Raw genomic sequence first — 23,091 nt, 5'->3', positions numbered from 1 at the left:
CCTATTGTACCATCAGAACACTATGCCTATGCCTCAGCTTCACATCATTGGTTTCTGGGGAAGGCATGGGGAAGTACTGTACTGGTGGGAAGGTGATGAGTTATGAAGCTGGAGTTTTTTCAAGCAGAAGATCTAGTGCTGCGCTGTGCGACATTGAGCTGCCTTGTCCGGTTATGTCAGTACAGTGACTCAGGGTAAGACAACTGCACTGTGCAAGGCCTCACACATCAAGAGTAGGTCAGGATAGACCAGTAAGTTGGCAACAAGTGGACCAAGAGCTGCACAACGGACAAGACCGTGCTCAATTAGCCTCCAAAATCTCTTCTCTGCCCTCAAGAGATGGATTGGGTGGTCACTCAAGAACCAATTCACACAGGATGCACCTAAAAGACAATGTGGAACGAGGCTCTCAGCATCAATGGAAGCAAACCATTTGCCCCCTTCCTCCCCAGTCTCAGAGTGACATGCTCTTTTGCCAGCTCAGTAAGGGGTAAGTGATGGATTTTAGTTGCTTTTGCATGCATATAGGAAGTGCTGAACAAAGATCTAAAGAAACTCCAAAAGTTATAGAAGGAAATTTTCACGTGATGAAAATTTGGAAGTTTCTAGCTCCTGACTGGAAAGTATGTGGGTTGTTTGGGTTTGTTTTTTGTCCTGTGCACAAATCAACCAATCAGAACAAAGTTGTGCTTTTTGTTTTTTGTTTTAAATTTTACCTTCTGTTCACCAGCGTGGACGACATCAGCAGCACCATGCAAGCCACATGACAAAGTCACATGATACGCACGCACATGATTTGGTTGAAAGGAAAGTGGAGGTCACATGAAAAATACAAAAAAATTTAAAAACTGATGTAAACAATGGGCAAAAAGAATCAACAACATTCACAGATTTAAAAATTAAAATCTGAACAAAATTAAATTAGCCACTCTATAAAGGGAGAAACACGGGGGGGGAGGGGAGATGAGACAGTCAAAAAACAAAACACAACGAAATACAGCAGCCTGCAAACAGAAGAAGGTTATTCAAGAAGAGAAAGGACCAAGTGACCACTGCAAGAGGGCTGGATGGCTGGTAAGGAAGAACTGTGTGGCTGCATATCAATTAAACCCGCACCAAGGGAAAAAACATTACTGAGACAAGAGAAGGCCCCCTAGAAATTGAACAGACAACTGATGGCATCTGCAACACTGCGAAAGAGAAACAAATGCAAAGCAGCAAGGCCAGGCATGTTATTTAGGAACAGCTTGCCCACCCAAAGGAGGGCTGCAGAAACACAGCTTTGCCTCCAGAAGTTATTACTAATGGATCTTGCTGTTTCCTATGGATGAATGCTGCTCTCTGTAGGGGCAGAAAAGCAAAGCAAAACATAAAAACCCCACCCCAGCATCTTCCTAGGAAGGAGAGGAAAAATGCAATGTATTACTCTCATTTTCACCTAAGAATGGATGCAGCAGTCCAAGTTCCAAGGTAAATACAGGTTGCTTAGAAACACCATGTGCTCAGACAAGATTCAGGACTCTGGCACGAACTGGTCAAGGGTTAAGTTCAATGGCCAAATTGGCCCAGGATGCAGGGCTGAGTGATTCTGTCGAGAGACCAAGGCCATGCCACTCAGTTTTCCTTGTCCTGTTTAATCCAGAGAGCAGGCAGGTGAGGAGAAGTAGGGGAAGTGGTTTACATACCATGAGGTAAAGAGTCACAGCACCTAGCACAATGCATCTGTGCCAAGAAGTCTTAGTTAGGCCTTGATAGTTTCTGTCCCCCAAAGAGTTTTTGTGGCATGGGCAACTCAAACAATCAACTTACTCCGGTTGACTTCCAAGCCAGCTGAGCAGTGAAACAGTCCTGCAAGCATTTGTGTCCCATGCTGAAGTTTATTTGCTGCCTCCCCCTCGCTGCACCCATGCAACCTAAAATTCAAAGGCCAGGGAAAATAGCTAGACCCTACAAAACTTATCCAAAAGTTATCAGACCTGGATATGGCAAGTCTACAAGTGGGAAGGCATTCCATAGCCGGAGGGGAGACAATGCGAGTTTAACTATGTGAGACTGACCCGCAAATATCTGGGCAAGCCCAGATACCAAGTGAACCAAGTTGTTTCAGTAAAAATTACTAGACAAGGGGAGAAGAAACAAGTTTGTGTTCTGATCTGCACACCCAGGACTTACGGGTATTTTCACCCCAATTCATTGCCTCTTAACTAGACCCAGGCCCGATTCATATTTATACTTTGAAGACACTAAAAAAGAAGAAGGTGGTGGGTGGGAGGAAGAGGCTGTAAAAGGCATAAATGCCATTTCTGCTCCATGCAGCTTGCATAACGCAAGCATTCAAGCAGGCTAAATGGAAACGGAAATGTAGGAATGGAGAAGCGATTTGATGTGCTCTCACTTGGTAAGACATTATGCGTTGTGACTCAAGATAAGGAGGTATGCACGGTCATACTGATTTGGTATTATCTAACTAGAGAATTCACTGTTTTCCCCATTCTCTGTGAAATAATAGGTGAGCTAAAGAAAAGAAAAAAATCACATAGATCAGGAAATGGGCGGCCCTCCTCTTCCTCTCCCAAAACACCTTTCAAATCAGTCAAGGCCTTTTCAGCGCCAGGTCTAAAGGGGCTTTAAATCCTGAGCTGATGTGTCCTGAGGGTCTACAATGCCTAAGAGCTGGCTTCATCGCACAGGCAAGCATCCAGTGTGCTCCAATGAGGTCTTGAGATTCCAGATCCTTTTAAGCTCTTTGCTGGGGATCTCTTGGCTGCAGGATATATGTAGCAGTGGGCTCAAATGAGGGAATTTGGTAGCATGACCCTTCTTCTCTATGTCACTGGTGAAATGGGGGGGGGGAGTTCCAGAAATTTTTGAGAAGGTGGGATGAACTTAGTGCTGGCAGTATAGCACTCCCTTGGCACCATTCTCTCCTCACCAACCCTTCCCCCCTCAAGTGATGCTATATCATGATATAGTGTCATACTAAATTTTTTAGGAATCCAGGGGAAAAATGACAACTGCCAATCTTTGATAGTTGAGGACCTTTTTTTCCTAGAACACCTGCTAGAATGTTATAGGACGATACAGAATCACTCAGGAATGCATTCTGGGGGAAACAATAGCTAGCAAGAAAATCACTGCCACTTTTACAACAAACCAAGTCGTAATGAAATGAAAGGGGCAGTAAAATGGTAGCCTGATGTTGCTCCCTTTGTGCCCCAAACAGCAGAGCCTAGAGCCAAGTCCAGACCAGAACTTCAGGAATAAGAGTCTGGGAGCACTCTGTACTCAAGATGTTCCAATTTCTGGTCTCAATACCAAATGTAGATGGGAAGGAATTTAACCCATTTCTGCCCAGTCCACAGATGTACAAATGTGATCCTGTTGCATATATGCAACGTTGGACAGAAATGGCTTAAGTTCCATTGAGATGCAGCAGAAAAGGGCCATAAGTGAAAGAATGTCACCAAAATGTCATGATGGTGCCACTGAGTGAACAGGCACAGATTACTAGCATATTCACATGGACCCGAGTCCCACAGAAATCCATGCACAGTGCTTCACTTAAGGACTGCGTCTTAAATGTGCTCAAGATGCAAGGCGCACCACTGACTGGGACCTGTGCGGCCATGTTTTGTTTTCCTATATGGAAAGGCTGCTTCCTACTGCACCTTCTTCCTCCACTTCCCAGTGGGAAGGACTAACCTGTGTTTGCAAGAGATATGAATTTACCCTGCACTAGAGGGGGAAAAATGAAAAGCAGAGAAATCCATTACAAGAAGGCTGAGCCCTCAGTGCAATATGGAACCACCAACTGCATGGAGAAATTGGAATTCTGAATAGGGTGTCATGGCAGATATGATTGCTCTCAAAGCAGATAACAAGACATTGCACATAGCGATATACTAGCTGACAGAGCGCTCTGGCAACAGAGCAACACTCCCTCGTTGCCAGGGAAAAAAGGCACTCTGGGCAGGCTTTCATATCCTAATTTCAGGACACTCGGATTGATTGCAAGCAAAATCTGCTGTGTTCTATGCTTCAACCAGAGGTACGCACAGAGAAATCTTGGGACAGGGGACACCTGTGTTAAGAAAACCAAGGATTGTTCCACAGTGAGTCACACGAAACCCTAGGTCTGTCCTCAGGAACGAGATTCCACATGCCAGAGACTTCAGAAGGTGCCCATTTGAGAATGAAGCAACCTGTTCCGAGTCGCCATTAGCAGAATGCCATTTGTGGGTGTCTGTGGAACTGGCAAGGTTCTCTCTCTTGTGGCACTCAGGGTCTGAAAGTCTTTGCCTGGAGGAGCCTGAGTGGCCCCTTTTGGGACAGTGTGCCACCAGTTCTATTCCCTTGGGTAAACAAGTGTGCAGTTCGTTGTACTGCTGAATGTTTTTGAAAGGTTGGATATTTTTATTGCACTCTTTCTGACTGCTTGTTTTATGACAGCACCACTAGCCATCTTGGAAAGCAAAAAATACAAACTTCTCAAATGGTGCCGTTTCAAAATGCGCCCCCATATTTGCTGCCAAACTACAGATGGCAAAATTGGGGGGGGGGACGGGACACTGCGGTAGTTTTTTACAGAACTATGAATGAAACTCCACTTTGGAGATTCTGGGAACAAAAATTGTGATTGCAAAGGCCAGCCCATGGCTGCCAAAAGCATAATCGCTGCTGTGAAACAAGTGGGAAAAGTGGAACACAGCAAGTTCAAAGGGAGTGTTTTGCCCCCCCCCAAACCTTGAGCCAAAAGCTCTCAGCTGAGGAATGAATTGACAAAAATTCCAGTGCAGTAGTTGTTAATCTCTATCAGTACTCGGTCATAAGAGGAAAAAAGCAGTCCAGGCATCTCCACTTTGCAAACCAAGCCCAGGGAAGGAATCATGCAGGGGGTGGGGGAGACAAGGCCCTTCTTCACTCATGTCCAGTCATGCTCAAAGGGGACCACCACACTGTGAGGCACAACACATTAACTGTCCCAATCTGAACACTGCACCTGACAGCACACAGGCTTGAAAGTAGAGTGCAGGGCATGGGTAGGGGATTGAAATGCTGTATCAGAGGGAAGGAGCAGGCAGAGGGAGGGCTTGCCTGCTACTCACGGGCTGGCTCTGTAATTTTGGATTCGGTAGGATGTTGGGTTGCTATGAAAACATGAAAGGTAGATAGGACAGTAAAGGTGACGGCTGGTGGGAAGATAAATCATGAAGGAAAATAAAAGACAGAAGCTCAGGAGGAGCCCAAAAGGCTGCAAGGGAACTCACTTTCTGAACTGGAAAGAGATTAGACAATTCCTAAGACGGTACAGAGTCCACTGGCATTCCACCCGTGGGATGGGAAACAGGAGACTCTGCCCCTGAGAAGGACTTGCAGGAGCTTTATTCCAGTGTCTGCAGTCTTCTTGGATCAGCTCCTGGTCAGGTTTATTATCTGTTTTCTTCTAAACACAGCTGTGGCACATCTATGGCCATCTCCAAGTCAAGTTACTTCAGGTTAATAAACCCTATCAAGTATTTTACTTAGGGATGAGCCAGACATTCTTTTCAGACTTTCTTTGGCTCAAATCTGGAGCGGGGGGCAAGAGGAGGAAGAGGCTTTGCCCAACTTTTTCCCCAACTATTGCATAGTCTTGGAGGTGGAAGCAAGTCCTGGTTGCTGATGGGCACCACTTTCCTTTACTCACCAGGGTGCAAAGTGCAGCCAGGCATGTTGTCCTAAACCTGGAGCCTGATGGAGAACCCAAGACGGACCACTGCAAGTGCCACCACCCGTCATCAGCAAGTTGGCTGCACACATTGTCCTATTTATAGCCCTGCCCCTCAAACTAATTGAAATCCCCTGCCCCCCACTTTGTAACATGTGAACAGGGTGGCAAAATGGAGGGAAGCATTTTGGTTCCACAAAAACTTGAACATCTCTCTCAGCAAGGGCAGGAAAGCTACTGCATGGAGGAGCAGGACAGACAGAATAAGAGCTTCTTTGAAAGCATTACCATGGCTCACTATAGTCTGGCCATGTGAACATTAACAGGTTAGGCCTCTGTGATCACTCTCTCTCAGCCAGAGCAGAGACGACTTCTGGAAAGCTGAGAGGAGAATTCTTCACATGCCTGAGTGACACTGGGCCATTCTGGGAGGAGAGAAAGGAGGTAACAAAGTGTTCACGAGAGCGAATAGGAAATTCCCTGAGTCTTATCTCACCCAGAACCCCCCTAAATGGTTTTAGGTAGCCACAGGCTCTTCATCTCATTCCACCGCCCCCCACTCTTCCCTGCAATATGAGGATAAAAATACTACCAAGCCTACTACACAAGACTGTTGGCAGGGCCTTTCAAAGGTTCCTTGAATTTCACTTTAGGAGGAAATTTGGTTGCAACTTGAGATGCTTTTAACACAAGTTATTTTCTTCCATTTCAGTCAATGGAGCACTTCTATTTTGGGGCCTTCCAGGGACAGAATCTATTTCTCTCTCTCTCTCTCAAGCTCCCAGCAAAATTAAGAAACAACATTCCGGCAATTAAATTCAAAAGGTTATCAGCTCAATCAGGAGAGGAAAGATTTAGTGACGAAAGGTTTTCATGGCATCTTCTAGCCATGCTTCGTTTTCTAAACCGCAATCAGCAGCTCTTAATGAAGCACATTTGCTTCCCCATTTCCATCTGGCAATGTTTTGACAGCAGAGATTTCTTTAAAAATAAAAAATAAAAACCCTTTCAGGCAGAAAGAATCACAACTGCAGCCTCAGAGTTCTGCAACACAGACAAAAACAGTCTTGCTCCTTATTGACCCCCCTCCACCCCTGTCAAAGGTTATGCCTTGCAAAACCTTCCTGCAGAACCTCCATCAAATACTGTTCTTCTTTCCCAGGCTTTGCAGTGCTGACTTGCAATTATTGGTGGCACATTCTCTGCACCGCCCAGTCAGCTAAAAGCAGGTTACTATTACTCAATTATTTGTAGCATGACTGCAATGGATGGCCACTTTATTGCCAGAATGACCCTCAATAAGCCACTGAGCAAAGAGTTACCCACCATTCCCCCCTCTGCCTCATTAACCGCTGGAATTGGATGCCTGCACACCAGCAAGGTACAATTAGCTGTCACCAGTGCAATCAACAATTATCTGTGACATCTATATGGAAATTCCCATATATGGTGCAGTGTACCTATCAATGCCAGATGCTGGTGATAGAGATGTTGCCCTGCTTGTAAGTGTCTCAGAAGCAGATGGCTGTTATCTGCTGGAAACAGAAAAATAGATGGACCTTGGGTCTCATCCCCCAGAGTTTTCCAATACTCTTAATTCACCCATGTAGCACCCATAAACTGTGCAGACTCAGAGATACAGAGAGGCCTGGGGCCCTTCCCAATATCTCGAGGCCCCTTGCCAGAATAAAAATAAAACATGAAGTCACATGAAAACAGAATAAAACATACAGATGCCAACAACTGTTTAATCTGATGGCCACTGAGCTTGAGCCCCAAGCCAAAGGCCACCCCCCATCCCCTCTGATTGGCCATGAAATTGTGTGGGGAAATTTACACCCTTAATGCTTGGGCTAGCAATTTGATGTTCTTATCTAGGCCAATTCACACCACTGCTTAGTCACTGCAACTTGCCATGAGAGCAGCCCTGCTCTGCGCCTTATCTTGGCAGGTCATAGCAGCATCCAGGAGGAAAGGTATGCCAAAGCCACAAACACACTGTGCAGTGTGCATGCCTGGAGCTTCAACCATAGAGCGACAGCCTCATGGAATCTCTAGACAAACCACTTCTCAATCCTGTAAAGCTGCAGGTTCCTGATCACGTTCAACAGTCTTCTTTGGAGTGCAGCAGCCTAATGGAAGTTCGACAGCAGTCAGGTTTTTGCTGTGGTGGTTTGGGCACCAAGCAGAATTGCAATGCAAAGGGCAGATGTGGCTCAGCCTCCCTACCCAGCAGCACCAGCTTCTGCTGGCAGTGCTGCACTCCATCAGATCTCGGTTTCACGCACAGCTTCACACATCATGTGTCAAAATGGACCAACCCCCAAACTGAGCTGCCCTTGTTTCTTTAGCTGAAATTTGGAAGCAAAAGTAAAGAAAACAAATTAAAACCCTAGACATCAGATTTAACAACAGGCTGGTGGACCACTATGAAACACTGCAGGAGGCTGGCCCAGAGGGGCCTCTGACCTGACCCACAGGGCTCTTCTTATGTTCTTATGGACAAAATGGTATTTTCATTTGGAAGGTTCTTCATTTCCAGTCTTCCTTTCTGATGCTCATGCCAAAATGTGAAGTTAGCAGAAAAACAAAATCAGAGCCTGCTGCCTCCTGCCTTTCTCCATATTTGTTAAGGAGCCAACTCTGAGGTTACACTTTCTGCTCTCTTGAGTACAGAACAGGCCCAGAACTGGGGATGGCAACAAATGACATCCCTTGGCCCCAGGCTTTTTAGGGTTTGCAGAGGCCTTTGCTAGAAAAGAAAGCATTTTCTTTGGAATACCTGATCCATAGGTGAGCTGCCACCTGGTGGCAGAGCAGGCAGGGGCCAGGAGAAAGCCTTGGCAGGCTGGAGGCAGCCTGGGGGCCACATGGTTACCAACCCCTGCGGTGGAACACAGATAAATATCACAAGTGCAGTAGGTGTCCATGCAGATACAAACAACACTGCATGCTTTGGAGAGGGGAAAGAAGGAGGCATCAGCCTCTCGACTGTTCTACAAACAGCAGTGTTAACTGGAAAATACCACAGCTACTCTAGTGTCAGTGTTATTAGGAGATGCAACAATTTCTCTGCTACTTTGCTTCTAAGGACAAGAAGAAGGAAGGAATTTTTTTTTTAAAAGAGAGAGAGAGAAATTAAGTTTAAAGGGGGGGGCTAGATCTACAGTCAGTGTTAGGGATAAAATAGCACTCCAGGAAAAGGAATTCAGAAGCACTTACGTGGTGGCGGAGTGCCTGCGGTTTTCCCATGGTTGGAACACAGATGAAAAGAAAAGACAGACACAGACCCCAAAAAAAGAAAAAGATGTAACAGAGATGAAAAAAGGAGGCGAGAGAACAAGATGCTGGAAATTTAAAACAAACGAGCAGAAGTGGGTCACATTTGCAGATTTTCTCAGCAGTGTGAGGGAAAATGCTATTCACTTATCTGAGCAGTGGGTCCATGTGTAGGAAAAACAAGTGCCATAGTAGCCAGCTACAAGGTCAGTCTAAGCTTCGCAGAACTGGCTGGGGAAAACTGGTGGTGCAGGAGAGTGATTGGACCCCAACCCTTTGCCAGTAGGCTCTGGGCATGACAGGAACTGAACCGAAGTAGGAGAGGAGGTGATAATTTGTTCTTAATTATTTTCAGGAACAGGATAACATGTACAAAACACCTACTCAAAAGCAAAAGCAAAACGGAAGGAGTCCACCTAAACTCGAGAAACCGAGCTGTGTACCCGAGCTGAACCAGGAAGGGGCAAGAACTTGGATCTGAGACAACTAGCTGTAAGGTAAACACTATATTCCTCTGTTTGGGATGTGACACGACTGCCTCCTGGTCTCATGTAGCTTGCACTGTCACATGGCAGAAAGTTGCAAACCAAGTTGGACAGCTATGAGCACAAGGTCCTTCTCCCTAGACAGTGTCCACCCCCTTCCCACTCATCCACTCAGGGTCTTGCAGTCTAGTTTACACTTGTTAACTCCACGCCCATCTATATATGGACAGGGTTTGCAGTGTTCTGACAACAGCCAGGAAGTTGTCAGTGGGAGCCACAACCGAATTCACTCACTCGCCACCATCAGTGTTTGTAGCACATCTCTGAAGTATACGAGTAAATCTTTTCCCTAGCTAGCTGAGATTTTAATGCATACTTCAATGCATGCTCAGCAATAGTTCTAAGACTATTTACCATGATATGGGGCGCAACTGGGGGAGAGGAATCCAGGCAATTTAAGAGCACTGTGCTACCCAGGTCACATTCTCAAGTGAATGTGAACATTAAAGATCTCAAACACTTGATGTCATAACAGGCAGGACCTGGGCAAAAGCACTTTTCTTTCATCCTCCTACCATCTTACATCTTCCCAATGATGAATCTGGGCTGTGCTCTGCACCCCCCTTTTGCTTTTTGCCAAATAGGGATACAGGAGTGAGGGCTAGTTAAAAAAAACAAACCCACACAATCAGCCTAAAGAATGACACATTTGTTTCTGCAACCAGTCACTGGGAGTGGAGTTTGATAGCAAGAGGAAAAAACCAGGCCCTCGAAAGAGAGAACATATTACACATGGGCTAACATTACAACCTGGTGGAATCAGAGAAGTCTGGTGAAATGTTTGCAAAAAGGGCAGAGTGAGACTTGCAAGAGGCACAGCTCCATCCATGTGTGGCAGGGATGCTATGGAGAGGCAGGGGGAGGAAAGAAAGGACCATGGCTGCAAAGGCAGGGAGGAAGGGAAGAGTCAAGCATTACTTACGAACTGGTTGTGTCTTGAACTCGGAGAGTGCACTGATCTCGCCTGCACCTTTGCCATTGATAGCAGACAATCGGATTGTGTATGTCGTCTCCGGTTTCAGGCCCACTACAGTGACGACACCTTCTGAGTTGGCTTTTCCAGGGAGAAGAGATGAGCAAGAAAAGAAATGCTGAATACATTCCTGGAAACATTTAACACTTACCCACATGGAGAAGGGACTGGCCATCCAGACCTAAGAAACTGGGCTGTTCGCAGGTGTCTGTGATACTCAAACTACTGGGACCCACATTGGCCCTGCATGCTGTGATCGCAGCATGCCACTGATGCCATCAATACTTCAGGGTCTGGAGGGCCAAAACACCTCACAAACAGTGAGAAGAGGGCAAGGGCGAGTGCGAGGGTTTTTCCCAGCATGCAGTTTTATAGTGCTGGACCTCTTTCAGCAGTGCTGAGCCTCCAAACGCTGTTTGGAGTGGCCCATTCTCCCTGCTGGGGTAGTGGACAGACCACGAGACAGGAGCAAGAGCTTGTTAATACTCTTTTTACTTCATTTCAGCATCTTACTTTTGAGGCACACACCAGAAGTTAGAGCAAGTTCAGGGATGTAATACCAGTGCAAGTATATAAATACCCCATTTTTCATTGACCCAAGACTACTGGCAGACTCAAATGGAGGAGGATGCGTCAGGTGACATGGAACCAAGCCACGTGGCCCCATGCAGAATAGTCCTCTGCCACTGAGGTTCTGTATGCACTTGTAAAGTATAGTGTTTTTATTCATTTTTAGAGGAAACGCAAATCCAACCCAGCAACAAATGACACTTCTGAGCCTGATGAGAAGCCTGGTTTCACATATCAAAGTTCTGAGTAGCAGGACTGGCTCCCTGATAGCAAGTCAGGCTTCCTTCTCACTGCTCTCTTCTGGGAAGGGCATTCTTGATGGCTTACCTTCCTTGGCATCGTACATCCTCGCGTGCCAGTCTTCCTCACCCATCGCTCGCCACTCAGCCTTGTACCGGAGGATGGGCACTCCACCAGTGGCCTCTGGTTCATCAAACTCCACATGGGCTGTGCTGGAGTAGGGCTCCACCCTCTCGATGGAAGGTGCAGAAGGTGTATCTGAAGGATAAGGGAATGGGAAACAAAACGCTGAACCAGAAGGGATACCTCAAAATCTGGATGCAATGAGAGCGAAGCCAAAGTTACAAATTTCAGGGGTTCATTAGGATCCAACACACATGAAGTCATTCTGGGAGCAGGCTCCAACTCTGCTTCATGTACTCTCAAAGTGAGGTCATGGGGTTGGAGTCCGCTGCCATCACTATCCCCTCCCCACAGATGCCCAATATCCCCTAACTGATGCAAAACAGCAACTGCAAGAGGTCAGGCAGTTTGAGAACCCCATTTATTCCCATACCCTAATTTGGTTCTGGTTCAGAGACCTTTTCACCCACACATCCTAGTAATATCTACTAAACCATGCTCTGTACATCCACTGAATTGCTGGTTCAGAAATGTAAGACAGAACCACCCAAACACCGGATTTGCTAGGGACAAACCCCACCCTTCAAGTCAAATCTGGCTCAAATCTGGGCTTCTCCCTGTGGTGCAGACCCACATCACTTCATTTTCGAAAGACAGAAAGACAGAAAGACAGAAAGAAAGAGCCTGCCTTTAAGCTCCAAGAAAGTTCACACAGCATGACAAAAGAGAAACATTATAAAAATGCAACAACGAATGACTCACCTGCTTGTACGAGGATGAACTCAAAAGACTCCTGGCCAATGCGGTTGACTGCCGTGCAGTTGTAATTCCCAAAATCATTCTCCGAGTCTGGCATCACCTGCAAGGGACCAATGGATCAGAGGGGTCTGCACCTCTCTTAGAAGATGCTAAAGCTCCTTTCTGTAATGAAAGACCCTGCATCCCCCATATAAGTTCCAGCTGCTCACTATGCAGGAAACCTCTGGTCTTGTCTCACCTCCAGGTAACTGGCAGTTGGCGTGTTGTAGACCCTGACATTGCTGTAGTTGGAGCTTGGCAGTAGCTGCCCATCCCGGAACCAGGAGATGGAGGCACTGGGGTAAGCGGAGACTTCACAGGTGATGTTTACCCGGTTGCCTTCCCAAGTATAAACAGCTACAGGACCTTGCAGCTTTGGGGCATCTGGGAGGAGGAGGAAATGGCTTTAAGAACAGCCGATAGCATGCAATAGTGTTCTTCCAAAGATGCATTTGGACATCTTCCGCCTCCCCTAATGCCCTAAAATTGTTCTCCTCCAAGATCCACTCCCAAAAATGTTGCGGTGGGGGGTCAGGGAAGAAGGCAGGCTGTATGCACTTACACTGAACTTCAAGGTACATGGCCTGTGAATCCTGCCCAATAGTGTTGCTGGCTATGCAGACGTACTCCCCAGCATCCGTGTACTGAACATCCTTCAGGGTTAGAGAAGACACCCGTGCATGGCTGCGCACCACAATGCGGCCATCTAGAGTCTGGCAGGAAAAGAAGGAAGACATTAGAAGGTGGGCTATAAATGGATGACGGCCCAAGCAAAAAGAAAGAGAAAGGCACCACTGCTAGCAGGCCAACAAGGACGTCTCAACAAGCAACTGCTGGTAAGACATGTGGGACTTCTTCTTGGGCCACTATGAAGAACCATTAGGCTGGCCTTTATGTGGAGTAGGCAGGCAATCCTGCACCACATAAGTTTCTGGCACCAGAAACCCATCCTCTAAACCAGGGGTGTCCAAGGTTTTTGGCTGGAGGGCCACATCATCTCTCTGACACTGTGTCGGGGGCCGGAGGGAAAAAAAGAATTAATTTACATTTAAAATTTGAATAAATTTGCATAAGTTTACATAAATGAATATATTAAAGATGAACTTATATGAATGAATGAGGGTCTTGCAATAGCTCAAGGCCTATAAAAGGCCTTGCACAAAGCAAGGTTGACCTTTCCTTTGCTGTCTCTGCTGCATCACAGACATGAAACAGCAAGCAGTAGAGGGAGACCTCATCCCACAGCTCACGTGAGAGGTCAAACTGTCGTCCTCATGCTGAGAGCAGTTGCGTCGGGCCAGTGCGGGCTCCAGCAGATCTCCGGAGGGCCAGAGGCTCATTGGAAACTGGGGGCTCCCTGAGGGCCGCATTGAGAAGCCTCGAGGGCCGCATGTGGCCCCAGGGCCGGGGTTTGGGCACCCCTGCTCTAAACCCATACTTCCAGTGTAGTCCTAAGCCTTCTACTCAGAAAGAAGTTCTATTCCAAAGGTATTTACTGCCCTGTGTGTTTCAGATTGTAGCCTTACTCACTCACCTTATCAAAGATAAAAATATTTTCAACAACAAAAAACCCCTTAATGATAAAACTGCAAGTTGACCCAAACTGTGTGAGGTCTCCAGTGAAACAACACAGTAGCTGTACTGAGAAACTGCTTATTTGCGGCACCTTCTCTGTTCATCATTTCAGTGAAAATGCAGTCCTCCAAAACAGAAAATAGGATTAGGAGTTTACTCCAAGCAGGATGAAAAGGCTTCAGAGGCCTGTTGACTCATTCCCTTCCTTTCATTTACAGTTGAATCAGCACCCCACAATAGGCACCTCAAAAGCTGCACCCGTGGTCTGATTAGGCTCACGCCAGCTACAAAGAAAACCCAGTCTACTGAAGGCCCAGCTTTGGGCCACCTCAGCGGCACTGGCAGCAGATGCAAAAGGAAGTTGAGTCAGGAAGGAGGACAGGGAGATCTTCACTGGTTGGACAGAATGCCAAGATTGGGGGCTGATGGCTGGGGCCACCTCACACTCCATAAAATCCAAGCTACATTGGTGATGGGCATCAGGACAAAGAGCTATCTTGAATGACAACATCTCTAACGGGGCAGATCTAAGGGTTCATCACATGTGACAAGTCTCTAAGCGCAATATGTCAATACATAAGAGATGGAGGAGCTCTTGACCACAACAGATCCACTTGAAATATAACAAGATTCTTAAAAAGAAGAAAAAGCTCATCTTATTTTTCAAGCCCATGCACCAGTCAGAAATCACAGCAGACACTGAAAAGTGAAGCTTTCCAAGAACTACAGAACAAGCCACTTCCCAGGGATACTACCAGCACCCTGGACAGACCCTCCCTCTTTTCCTGCTGTTGCTGCCCCAGTGTGGTAGCTTTAAAAGGGAAGGGGACACGGGCACAGGTGGCTAAAGAGACATGAACGCAGCACAGGCAATAGTTACAGTTCTCCATACCCTGACCCCTCTCCATTCTGTTGCCATCTTTCCTCCCTTCCTCAATGCCACCCCTTCTTAAGGTCAGTTTCTGAACTGGAGTGGCACACATCAGAAACACCTTGTCCCTTCCCCCCCTTAGCTATGCTCTGTGTTGAGAAAAGGTGCTACATGTACTTCTTTTCCTTTGCCAAAGAGATAAATACTGGGGATGGACAGACTGGTGAGGCTAGGTAGGAAAGAAAAAGGGTTTTACAACTACTACAAGTAATGATAAAAACTCACTGTGGCTGCTGAGAACCCTAACGTACTCAGGAGAATTTCTTCAGACACTTTCTGTTTGTTCCCTTACCTCAGAGCGGCACTACCCTTATCTCAGTGATGGAAAGTTGGTTAGGGTTGTGCCCTTAGATTCACACCTGGAAGGAGCAGGTGGTCATTCCCCCAAACTTGGATCCTGGAGTGTTCTGCTCTGCTATATGCAGATGATGCTCTTATACTATCGTGGATCCACACAGACTCAAGAGACTGGTCAATAAATGCATGGATTATCTATCAATTAACAAATTCCAGTTGAATTATGGAAAATTTAAGGTCATGGTTTTTGCTAAAACGTGGGAACCATTTGTTTAGAAATTTAAAAGTCATATTACAGAACAAGTTAAACACTTAAGATATTTAGGGCGCAATTCTGAAAATGAGTTGTAATCAGGTTTGCTTTACAATGAGTTGTAAACTCATTGAGTTGAAAATGAGTTGTAAAGCAGGTGCCGTAAAGCAGGTTTGTGCCTCCTCAGGAGGAAGCCGCGACAGTGCATCCCTCAGGACCACTCCAGAGCCAGCGCGGAGGTTTGTGTTAGCCTCCGCAGGATGGTGCACCTTTGAGCGCCGGCCCAGCTTCCTCCCGAGGAGGCACAAAGGCACATTTGCAACCCTCCTGGGCCAGCATAAGGGACTTGTGCCTCCGGATTGCACCCATAGTCACTCTAGTTGATGACCTACACAGGGAACTTGACAGAAGGGGTTCATCCTTGTTGGTTCTCCTGGACATACTGTGGGTTGAGAAATATATCACTTTGCTTTGACAATGCCATCAAGTTACCTGATTGGAGGAGTGGAAACCACCTGACTTCTCCAGCCCACACTTTGACCTAGACAGAAGGGGTGAGGCATCTCTGACACCCCCTCAGGTGTCATGTACCCCCCGCACCCCAGCTACACTAGTGAGTGGAGTTTAAAAAAAATAAAAAGGTCAAAGACTGCTGGCATTGGGTGCTCCAGCACTTTTTAGACTGCTGAACCTGCACAGAAGCACCTAGGGATCTAAGTGTGACCCAAAACATGGAAGAAAAGGCAAAAGGGGGAAACAGCATTAGGAGGAGAGACAAAAGAGGAAGTTATAGATGAGAGCAAAAAAACTGTGAGCGGGAGCCAAAGTGGAGCTCAGTGACAGCTCTTGCATCAGATACACTATGGAAGGCTCTTCGAGTTCTCTTGCTGCAACAAGGGTCAGTTCTCAATGAGCAAGTAGTTATGAAACAATCATGGAATACTGTGCTTTTGGTAGCAAAGTCTGGGAATGCATTTGGCCCCAGACTTTCCATCCTCTCAGCAAGGATATGTTCTCATCTACCAAACCTGCAGAACTCCAAACATCTGTGCCATCAATAAGGCAAAACGCTTTTGCATAGGTTCAACATCACAAGTTCTCCCCACTGGCTGAGTCAGTGACATTACCTTCAGCCTTCTCCAACAAGAAGATACAATGTGCACCGCAGTCATGCATGAACGTGAAAGGAACTGAAATCCCACTGGGAAGGCAAAACCACTCACATCTTAACTGATGCAGTTCAGTCACAGCTCACTTGGCAAAGTCCTGGTTTTACTGAAGGTGTGGAGTAAACTTCTGTTTGCTCATGTACAATTTGAACCCTTCCCCAGCAGCCCAACCTCAGCTTCCCAAAAACTGAGCAGAGAAATCAAGGTCAAGAAAGCCACTGCAGTTCTGGGAGACAGAACGTACATCAAATGCACATAATTCCTCTCCTTCAGATTGTCCCCTCAGTGGCAGTCCATCAAATATGGACAAGAGGTCCAGATCCACACCCAGGTCAGCCAATTCCCCATCCCCACATTGAGTCTATGTGCCAATCTTCACACCCAAACTGTGAGGGGGTAACTGCATTGCTCCTGAAATGGAATGTGATACATTTTTTAAAGAGCAGAACATGTCTAACTGGAGAGAAATGAGCAAACAAGTGAATTTGAACTGGGTTAGGTGGGCTGTGAACCCACTCTTTGTGACGAGAGGCATTCCCAGCTTGTCAATGCCTCCACAGATGAGTCGGGCAAGTGATGATTTTGACCTTAGTTTTATGTCCTGGGGAGTTGTGCCTAAACCAGCTTTTCCTTCTGGCTTTGAAAGAAGAATATTCCTCACTATCACTGAGCAAATAACAGCTCCAACTCCCCCAAAGCCCACCTAGGACAAAGGCCTTAGTGATGCCTGGCCCATTCCCAAACCACTTTGCTTGCTCATCCAAAGATGCACTAGGACAGAAAGCAACCTCTAGCACTACCAGCAGAGAAAGTGGGAACTTATGGCAAGATATACTGCCTTTAATTCAGTTACATGATTAATACTGGATTTAGTTGGTGTGATTACTGCTATGAGAAATTTGTTAATCTGCAACACTTAAATATATATACACACACACATATATGTACTCATATATACACAGAGCTAGAGAAGATTGTCTATTTTTCTGATAATCTGATACCTCTTGTTTCTCGGGCCTGGTCCATGAAGCCTGGAAAGAACAGATAGATAAAACACAACACACACACAAAAAAGAGAGGCAGTAAATGTTCACAAATGTTCTTGCTTCTTCCCGCCCTTCAGTCACAGCACTTTGTATGCATCACACTTCATTCCATGCACATGCAGATTCAAGTTTAAGAAAGGGAGGGGGTGCGCAGGACATGAAGAACATGGGAACTGAGATGAAGCATCCCTTCCCTGGTGTTCACATTCCAATTAACAGTCAAGCAATTTGCAGACCTGACACCCCTGCTCAGCAGCAAGACAACCAAACTTGCACATTCAACAGTGTCTCGTCATTCTGCCATAAATGCCCCCACCCCACAGCTGGTTGTAACCCAGAAACCCCCTGCAGCAACTCTACAAAGCTTTCCTAGAGCCAGGAATGTCCCTCTCTTTCTGCAGAGTAGCTATTGAAGCCACATACTGTAAAATACAGTTTCATGCACGCATACAAGCATTTTTTAGATGCATGCTGCTTAAGAAGCAAAAATGCTCACATCAGAGAAAAAGGAGAACAAGCTGAAGTCCAGGAAAGAAATCACAATGAAGAGAACCCATTTTACTCCTGTGCCCATCACTTGAACCCCAGCAATATTTTGTTCCTGTGCCTGTTGCAGTTCCAGCTTGATCCACTACAGTGAAAGGGATCCAAGATCACCTTGTAATGATACAGCACAGCCAGGAAGGTGCAAGATTCCAGGACAATGAGCGCTGCTGATGCTTGGATACCAGCGACAGACACCAAGACCAGAGAACCAAACGCACAGATGGGATGTTCAAGGGACAAAGATGAACAAATGTGACACTGCATCCCAAAGCATTCCTAGTACTGCCAGAGCCATCAGCTGCAACAACAACCACGACCAACATCTCCTATGCACTGCACTATGCAATGCCTCAACATTTCAGCTACTTAACCACTAACTACCCTTAGTTCTGAATCCAGAGCCTGTTTAAAGATATGAGAGCTCCAAGCTTCTTCTATCTGTAACAACTTGCCCATCCAATTCAGTGTGATGGAAGGATCCAATCTCCATTTTAAGGGGACAATTATCTGCACAAGAGATCTGGGCTGAAACTACAGGGAAGCAGATTAAGGCTGGACATGAGGAAAAGCTTCCTAGCTGTAAGAGCTGCCTCATGCAGTTGTGGATTCTTCCTTCTTGTGGTTTTCAAGTAGAAGCTGGTTGGCCAATTGTCAGGGTTGATAGTTGCCTGTGCTGAGCTAGGCACTGGCCTCGATGAACTCCAAGGTACCTTCCAAATATAGTATTTTATGATTCTATGAAAAAGTATGTTTTAAGTCTGGGTGAAAGTCTCTGCATTATCATCAAGACTGCTTAGCTGGCAGGGGAAAGAGGTCTCCAACTTCCATGTTGCTCAGACTTGTTCTATGTAGCAAACCAGAACTGGTGGTTTCCGAAAAGTTTATTCAAATAGCCATCTTGGGTCTATGAGAATTTTTTGCATTGAGTCCTGTTGGGTGCCTTCCCAATCATAAACAAGAGAACTGAAACACAAAAAGCCACTGAATAGAGGGATTGGGAAGATGCAGGGAGAAAGGATTAATCAATTCTTCAGCTGAAGTTTTCCCTTCCCAGCAAAGTTATTAACTGAGGGAGAGGAAAGTTCATTTGCACCATATTAAGCTTGCCATGAACTACCTTTTTGTGGTTCACAGCAGCATCATGGGGTAGGATCAGGGCCATGGCACCTCTTCTTCTGTGGCCCTGATTCAAATACTCCTTTGTAACTGCTTTTTGAAAAACAAAAAGTCATCTTCCAATCAAAGAACTCCTAATCACATCCTGTTTGGTCTAAGATAATGATTCAGAAGTACCATGTACAGTCCAAAGTGTCCTGCAAATATTCATCCTTCTTATTCAAACTGTTCTGAAAAGGGAAAAACTTGCAAAACCCAGGCAAGCCTGCCCAGATCAAAGTGATAACACAAGGTCTGAATTTCAAAAGCATGTAAACGCTATTTTAGTGAAGGCAGGAGAATCTGACACAAAGTGGCAACAGACTGTCTGGCTTGAAAATGATATAGTGTTTTACACTGAACCTTGACAAGTTTGAGTCACAAAACATGAAAGTGGGGCAGGGGGTGCCTCAGTGCCTGGAGGATTTCTGGGGAAATAAGGTGCTAACCTATACAACAAATCCCTCCCCAAGTTTATGGGTTATTTTCAATCTGACTCTGGACTGACAATGGTGATGTACAACAAAAAACTGGAGGGAAGTTTGAGGGCCAGAATTTAATAACAGTTGATGCCCCCACAGTAAAATCCCCATCAACTCATGGGGCATAGAATGGAAGCAACATCAGTGTTTCTTTCCCCACTGACTTTGCTTTAATTAGCCTCACTTCTATGAAGTGCAGGGATCAACAACAGGAGATCATTCGGCCACATCCCTCCACTGAGGAGTCCCTGTTGACTTTTCCAGTTGCCCAATCCACAGGCAAAAAAAGGAGAGGGGAGTCATGGATTAGGGACTGGTGGGATTAGGGGGACTGGTGGTCATGGATTAGGGACTGGTGGGATTAGGGGAACCACCATGTGCCACTGGTTCACTGCCCTCTTATCAAAAGAATCTAACACTGCCTGTGTGTGAAAATATCCCTGTCAGAAACAAAGCCTCAGTTTTCATTACTGTGGAGAGCAGTACTGAGAAAGCTGGCGAGCAGCCAGTCCTTAGGCTGCATGCACACACTCCTTAACAGCCCAAAATGGAGGAGTTGCACCTGACACGAGATATAGCATTATGCACAAAGAGTACAAGACACTGTTCTGCACCCAGTGGTAACGTTACAGAGCCACAGACCGCACCCATCTCACACCTAGCTAAGACCCTGGTTTGGTTGTAATATGATTTTGCCATTCATGCAATCAACAGGCACACCATACTCTTGCACAATTCCCATTCACTTTCAATGAATCTTGCACAAGAGACTTTGTACATGAATCAAGCACAAGGGTGGATGTCCTCCTTGTTTCACTGAAGAAGCAAAGAAATGTGGAAAGATCCAAATAGAACTATTAATCTCTGGAGTTTGCACTTCAAGAGACAAGCAGCGCTATAGGACACGCCTTAACCAATAGGCAGGAAATGACTGATCGGCCAATTGAGTGTTGATTATCCCAGAATACACTGCTTTCATTGGGTAGAATGGTTGTTAACTGCACTGTGACAAAGAGTGACATAACAAACTTGCACCAAAGAAGCTGCATTATCGAAGGATGGTTGCACTTTTAACCAAAAGTTTCTGACCATCAAGACACAGGAGATCTGACCAACAACTCATTAAATCTGAGTAGGATTTAACTGAGTTTCATTTCACTGAGAGAGATACCAATTTAAATTTGGATGTTATCAGACTGTGCAACTGAGAATACGTCCTGCTATCAATGTATCTAATTTCCTTTGGTGTGATATTTCCTGGAGAGCAGCAGAGTTACTGTCGGAACAAAAGTTTAGCGAAAACTAAAGAGCTACTGCATTGGGTAAGATCAAAAGATCCATCTGGCTTGGCACCCCAAAGCCAACAGCGGCCGGAGAGATGCCCCAAGGAAGTTCATGAGCAGAGCAACACTGGTGGGGATGATCCACGCTGGCTGGTAATCCACTTCATCTGGTAATGGACAACACACAATTTTCCTCTGAAATTAAAATAGCTAAACGTTTACTAATTTTGATTTACTGAACACAAAAATGACAATGAAATCTGTCAATTGGCAGAAACCAAGCACACTGTGTACATAGGTGGTGAAGATAAAAAGTGTACATTTACCACTGCATGTCAAAGGAACTGTTTATTGCTGAGCTCTCACAAACCGTAGACAATTTTGCATTTTCATTGTCATATTCATGTTCAGCACCTCAAAATTGATAAGGAATGACTAATCTTGGGGGTCTTTGTAAAAAAAAATAAAAGATTGTCCAGTGATCATGTGCTATCACTGTTCAGAGATTTTGGCTGTTGTACTAGATTACCCTCTTTCACCCTCTAGTAATCTAATCCCACTTTTAAACTATTTAAAATAGTGGCTATTAAAGTTCAATATCAGTTGCTTGGAAAGCTCCCTTATTGTCATTTGTTTGGATATTTTTCACCATTTGTTCCAGCAGGTTTTCAGGTTATACAACAAACAATAAAACTATAGTTGAAATATCTGAAACCTATTTAGTGCGCTGGGGCAAAAAAACCAAGAACAAGGAGAACTGTAGAACCACCAGGCGCCCAGCCCACACATCAGACAAAACAGCAGCAGCAGTCCGGAATCTTCTGTTTTTCCCTCCAGTCTACATAAGAAACTATCCAAAGGAGCAGGAGCCTTCGTAGTTCCTTAATATAGATTGCCCAAGAGTAAAGGTGAGAGTTTCAAAAATAGTTAGCAGTTTCACAGCTGAGCTTATTGAAGAGCCCTTGAAAAGCAGGCGGAATTCCTCAGAGGAAAACCCCTTAAGGGCTACCCCTAGTTTCTGACTATGATTTGCCAATTTAGGATGAACTCACACATGGAAAGAGATACCTGTGGGGGGGGATTTCTTTTTGCCATTTCTACCAATGTTTTTTTCTGTGAATTCACATGGCCCACTGGGCAGCTTGTCCTGCGCTTTTCAGCTGGTATGCCTTAATGTGGCAATGTGTCCACAAGAAATATCCACACCACAAAGACTATGCAGTAAAATGACCTCACAGTGATTTTGCTGTGGCAGGATGACAAGCAAAGAACTCTTCCTTCTCCCCATCAACCATATGATGACTGCAATTATCATGATAGCCAGATCACTTTCCTTCCTGTAGGACATCTCCAGGGGGAACAAAGCTGTCATTCGATGGAACTGTTCCTATGCAAATGGGTTGAAGGTACCCTGTGCTACAGGGTCTATTGAACATCTTAAATATGTTTATACTGGGGGCCTTTCCTGGATCAGATTACCCTTGTTCTGACTGAGCCAACTGACTTCTTTGCAGACTCCAAAACACACCACCGACCCAGTTCTTACAAGTACGACAACATTTACAAGTACTGCAAACATACATATCAACAATGGCAACATGATGAAGGGCTATATTAGAACTTCTTCATTTTTTACCTGTCTAAGAACATAAGAGGTGCCCTGCTGGATCAGACCAAGAACCAATCTAGCCACATTTCCAGCAGTGGCCATTCAGATACAAGCATGGAGTGATATGAGAAGCCACATGTAGCCAGAAGTACACTGACACTAGTCACTCTCTTGTTACTTGTGATCTGACCAAAAATCCTCTCTTATTGCACACCACACCAGGGATACTGAAAAGGATGAGTTGTAATAAGCATCACTTGATTTTACAACTCCATGTCTGCATTCACCTGCCCTTTACATGGAGCCATTACAGCAGTGGACCAAAGCAGCTGCATGGAATTCCTGGCTACGTCTACCTGGAGACATCACCACTATTTCAAAACTGCTAACTATTTTTGCCGTTTGAGAACAAGAATGGTTTTGGTATGTGATCAACAACAGTTAACAAGCGAACACAAAGGCAGCTGGAGCTTTTGTGCCTGAATTTACGTGCAATGAGTGTACAAGTGC

The 23,091-nt window shown here is 45.6% G+C and overlaps 1 protein-coding gene across 7 annotated transcripts in view; it reads right to left on the bottom strand.

Annotated features, from left to right (window-relative positions):
• Positions 1–23,091, bottom strand: part of NCAM1 (neural cell adhesion molecule 1) — a 205,021-nt gene that overhangs the window by 28,315 nt on the left and 153,615 nt on the right. For 5 of the 7 annotated variants that reach the window (XM_066639442.1, XM_066639444.1, XM_066639446.1 and 2 more), the window contains 6 exons: positions 12,798–12,948; positions 12,435–12,619; positions 12,200–12,296; positions 11,402–11,572; positions 10,454–10,585; positions 8,930–8,944 (listed from right to left, as the gene is read on the bottom strand). In XM_066639442.1, the coding sequence (XP_066495539.1) occupies positions 8,930–8,944; positions 10,454–10,585; positions 11,402–11,572; positions 12,200–12,296; positions 12,435–12,619; positions 12,798–12,948 (751 nt within the window). Of the gene's footprint in view, positions 1–4,623; positions 5,148–8,929; positions 8,945–10,453; positions 10,586–11,401; positions 11,573–12,199; positions 12,297–12,434; positions 12,620–12,797; positions 12,949–17,461; positions 17,492–23,091 lie in introns of those variants that run through there. The other 2 variants (XM_066639448.1, XM_066639447.1) reach the window with 2 other exon arrangements.

Source organism: Tiliqua scincoides, chromosome 11 (assembly GCF_035046505.1).
Source record: "Tiliqua scincoides isolate rTilSci1 chromosome 11, rTilSci1.hap2, whole genome shotgun sequence".
Lineage (NCBI taxonomy): Eukaryota > Metazoa > Chordata > Lepidosauria > Squamata > Scincidae > Tiliqua > Tiliqua scincoides.
Note: the sequence above shows the minus strand (reverse complement) of the source record. Positions and strands in the feature narration are given on the sequence as shown.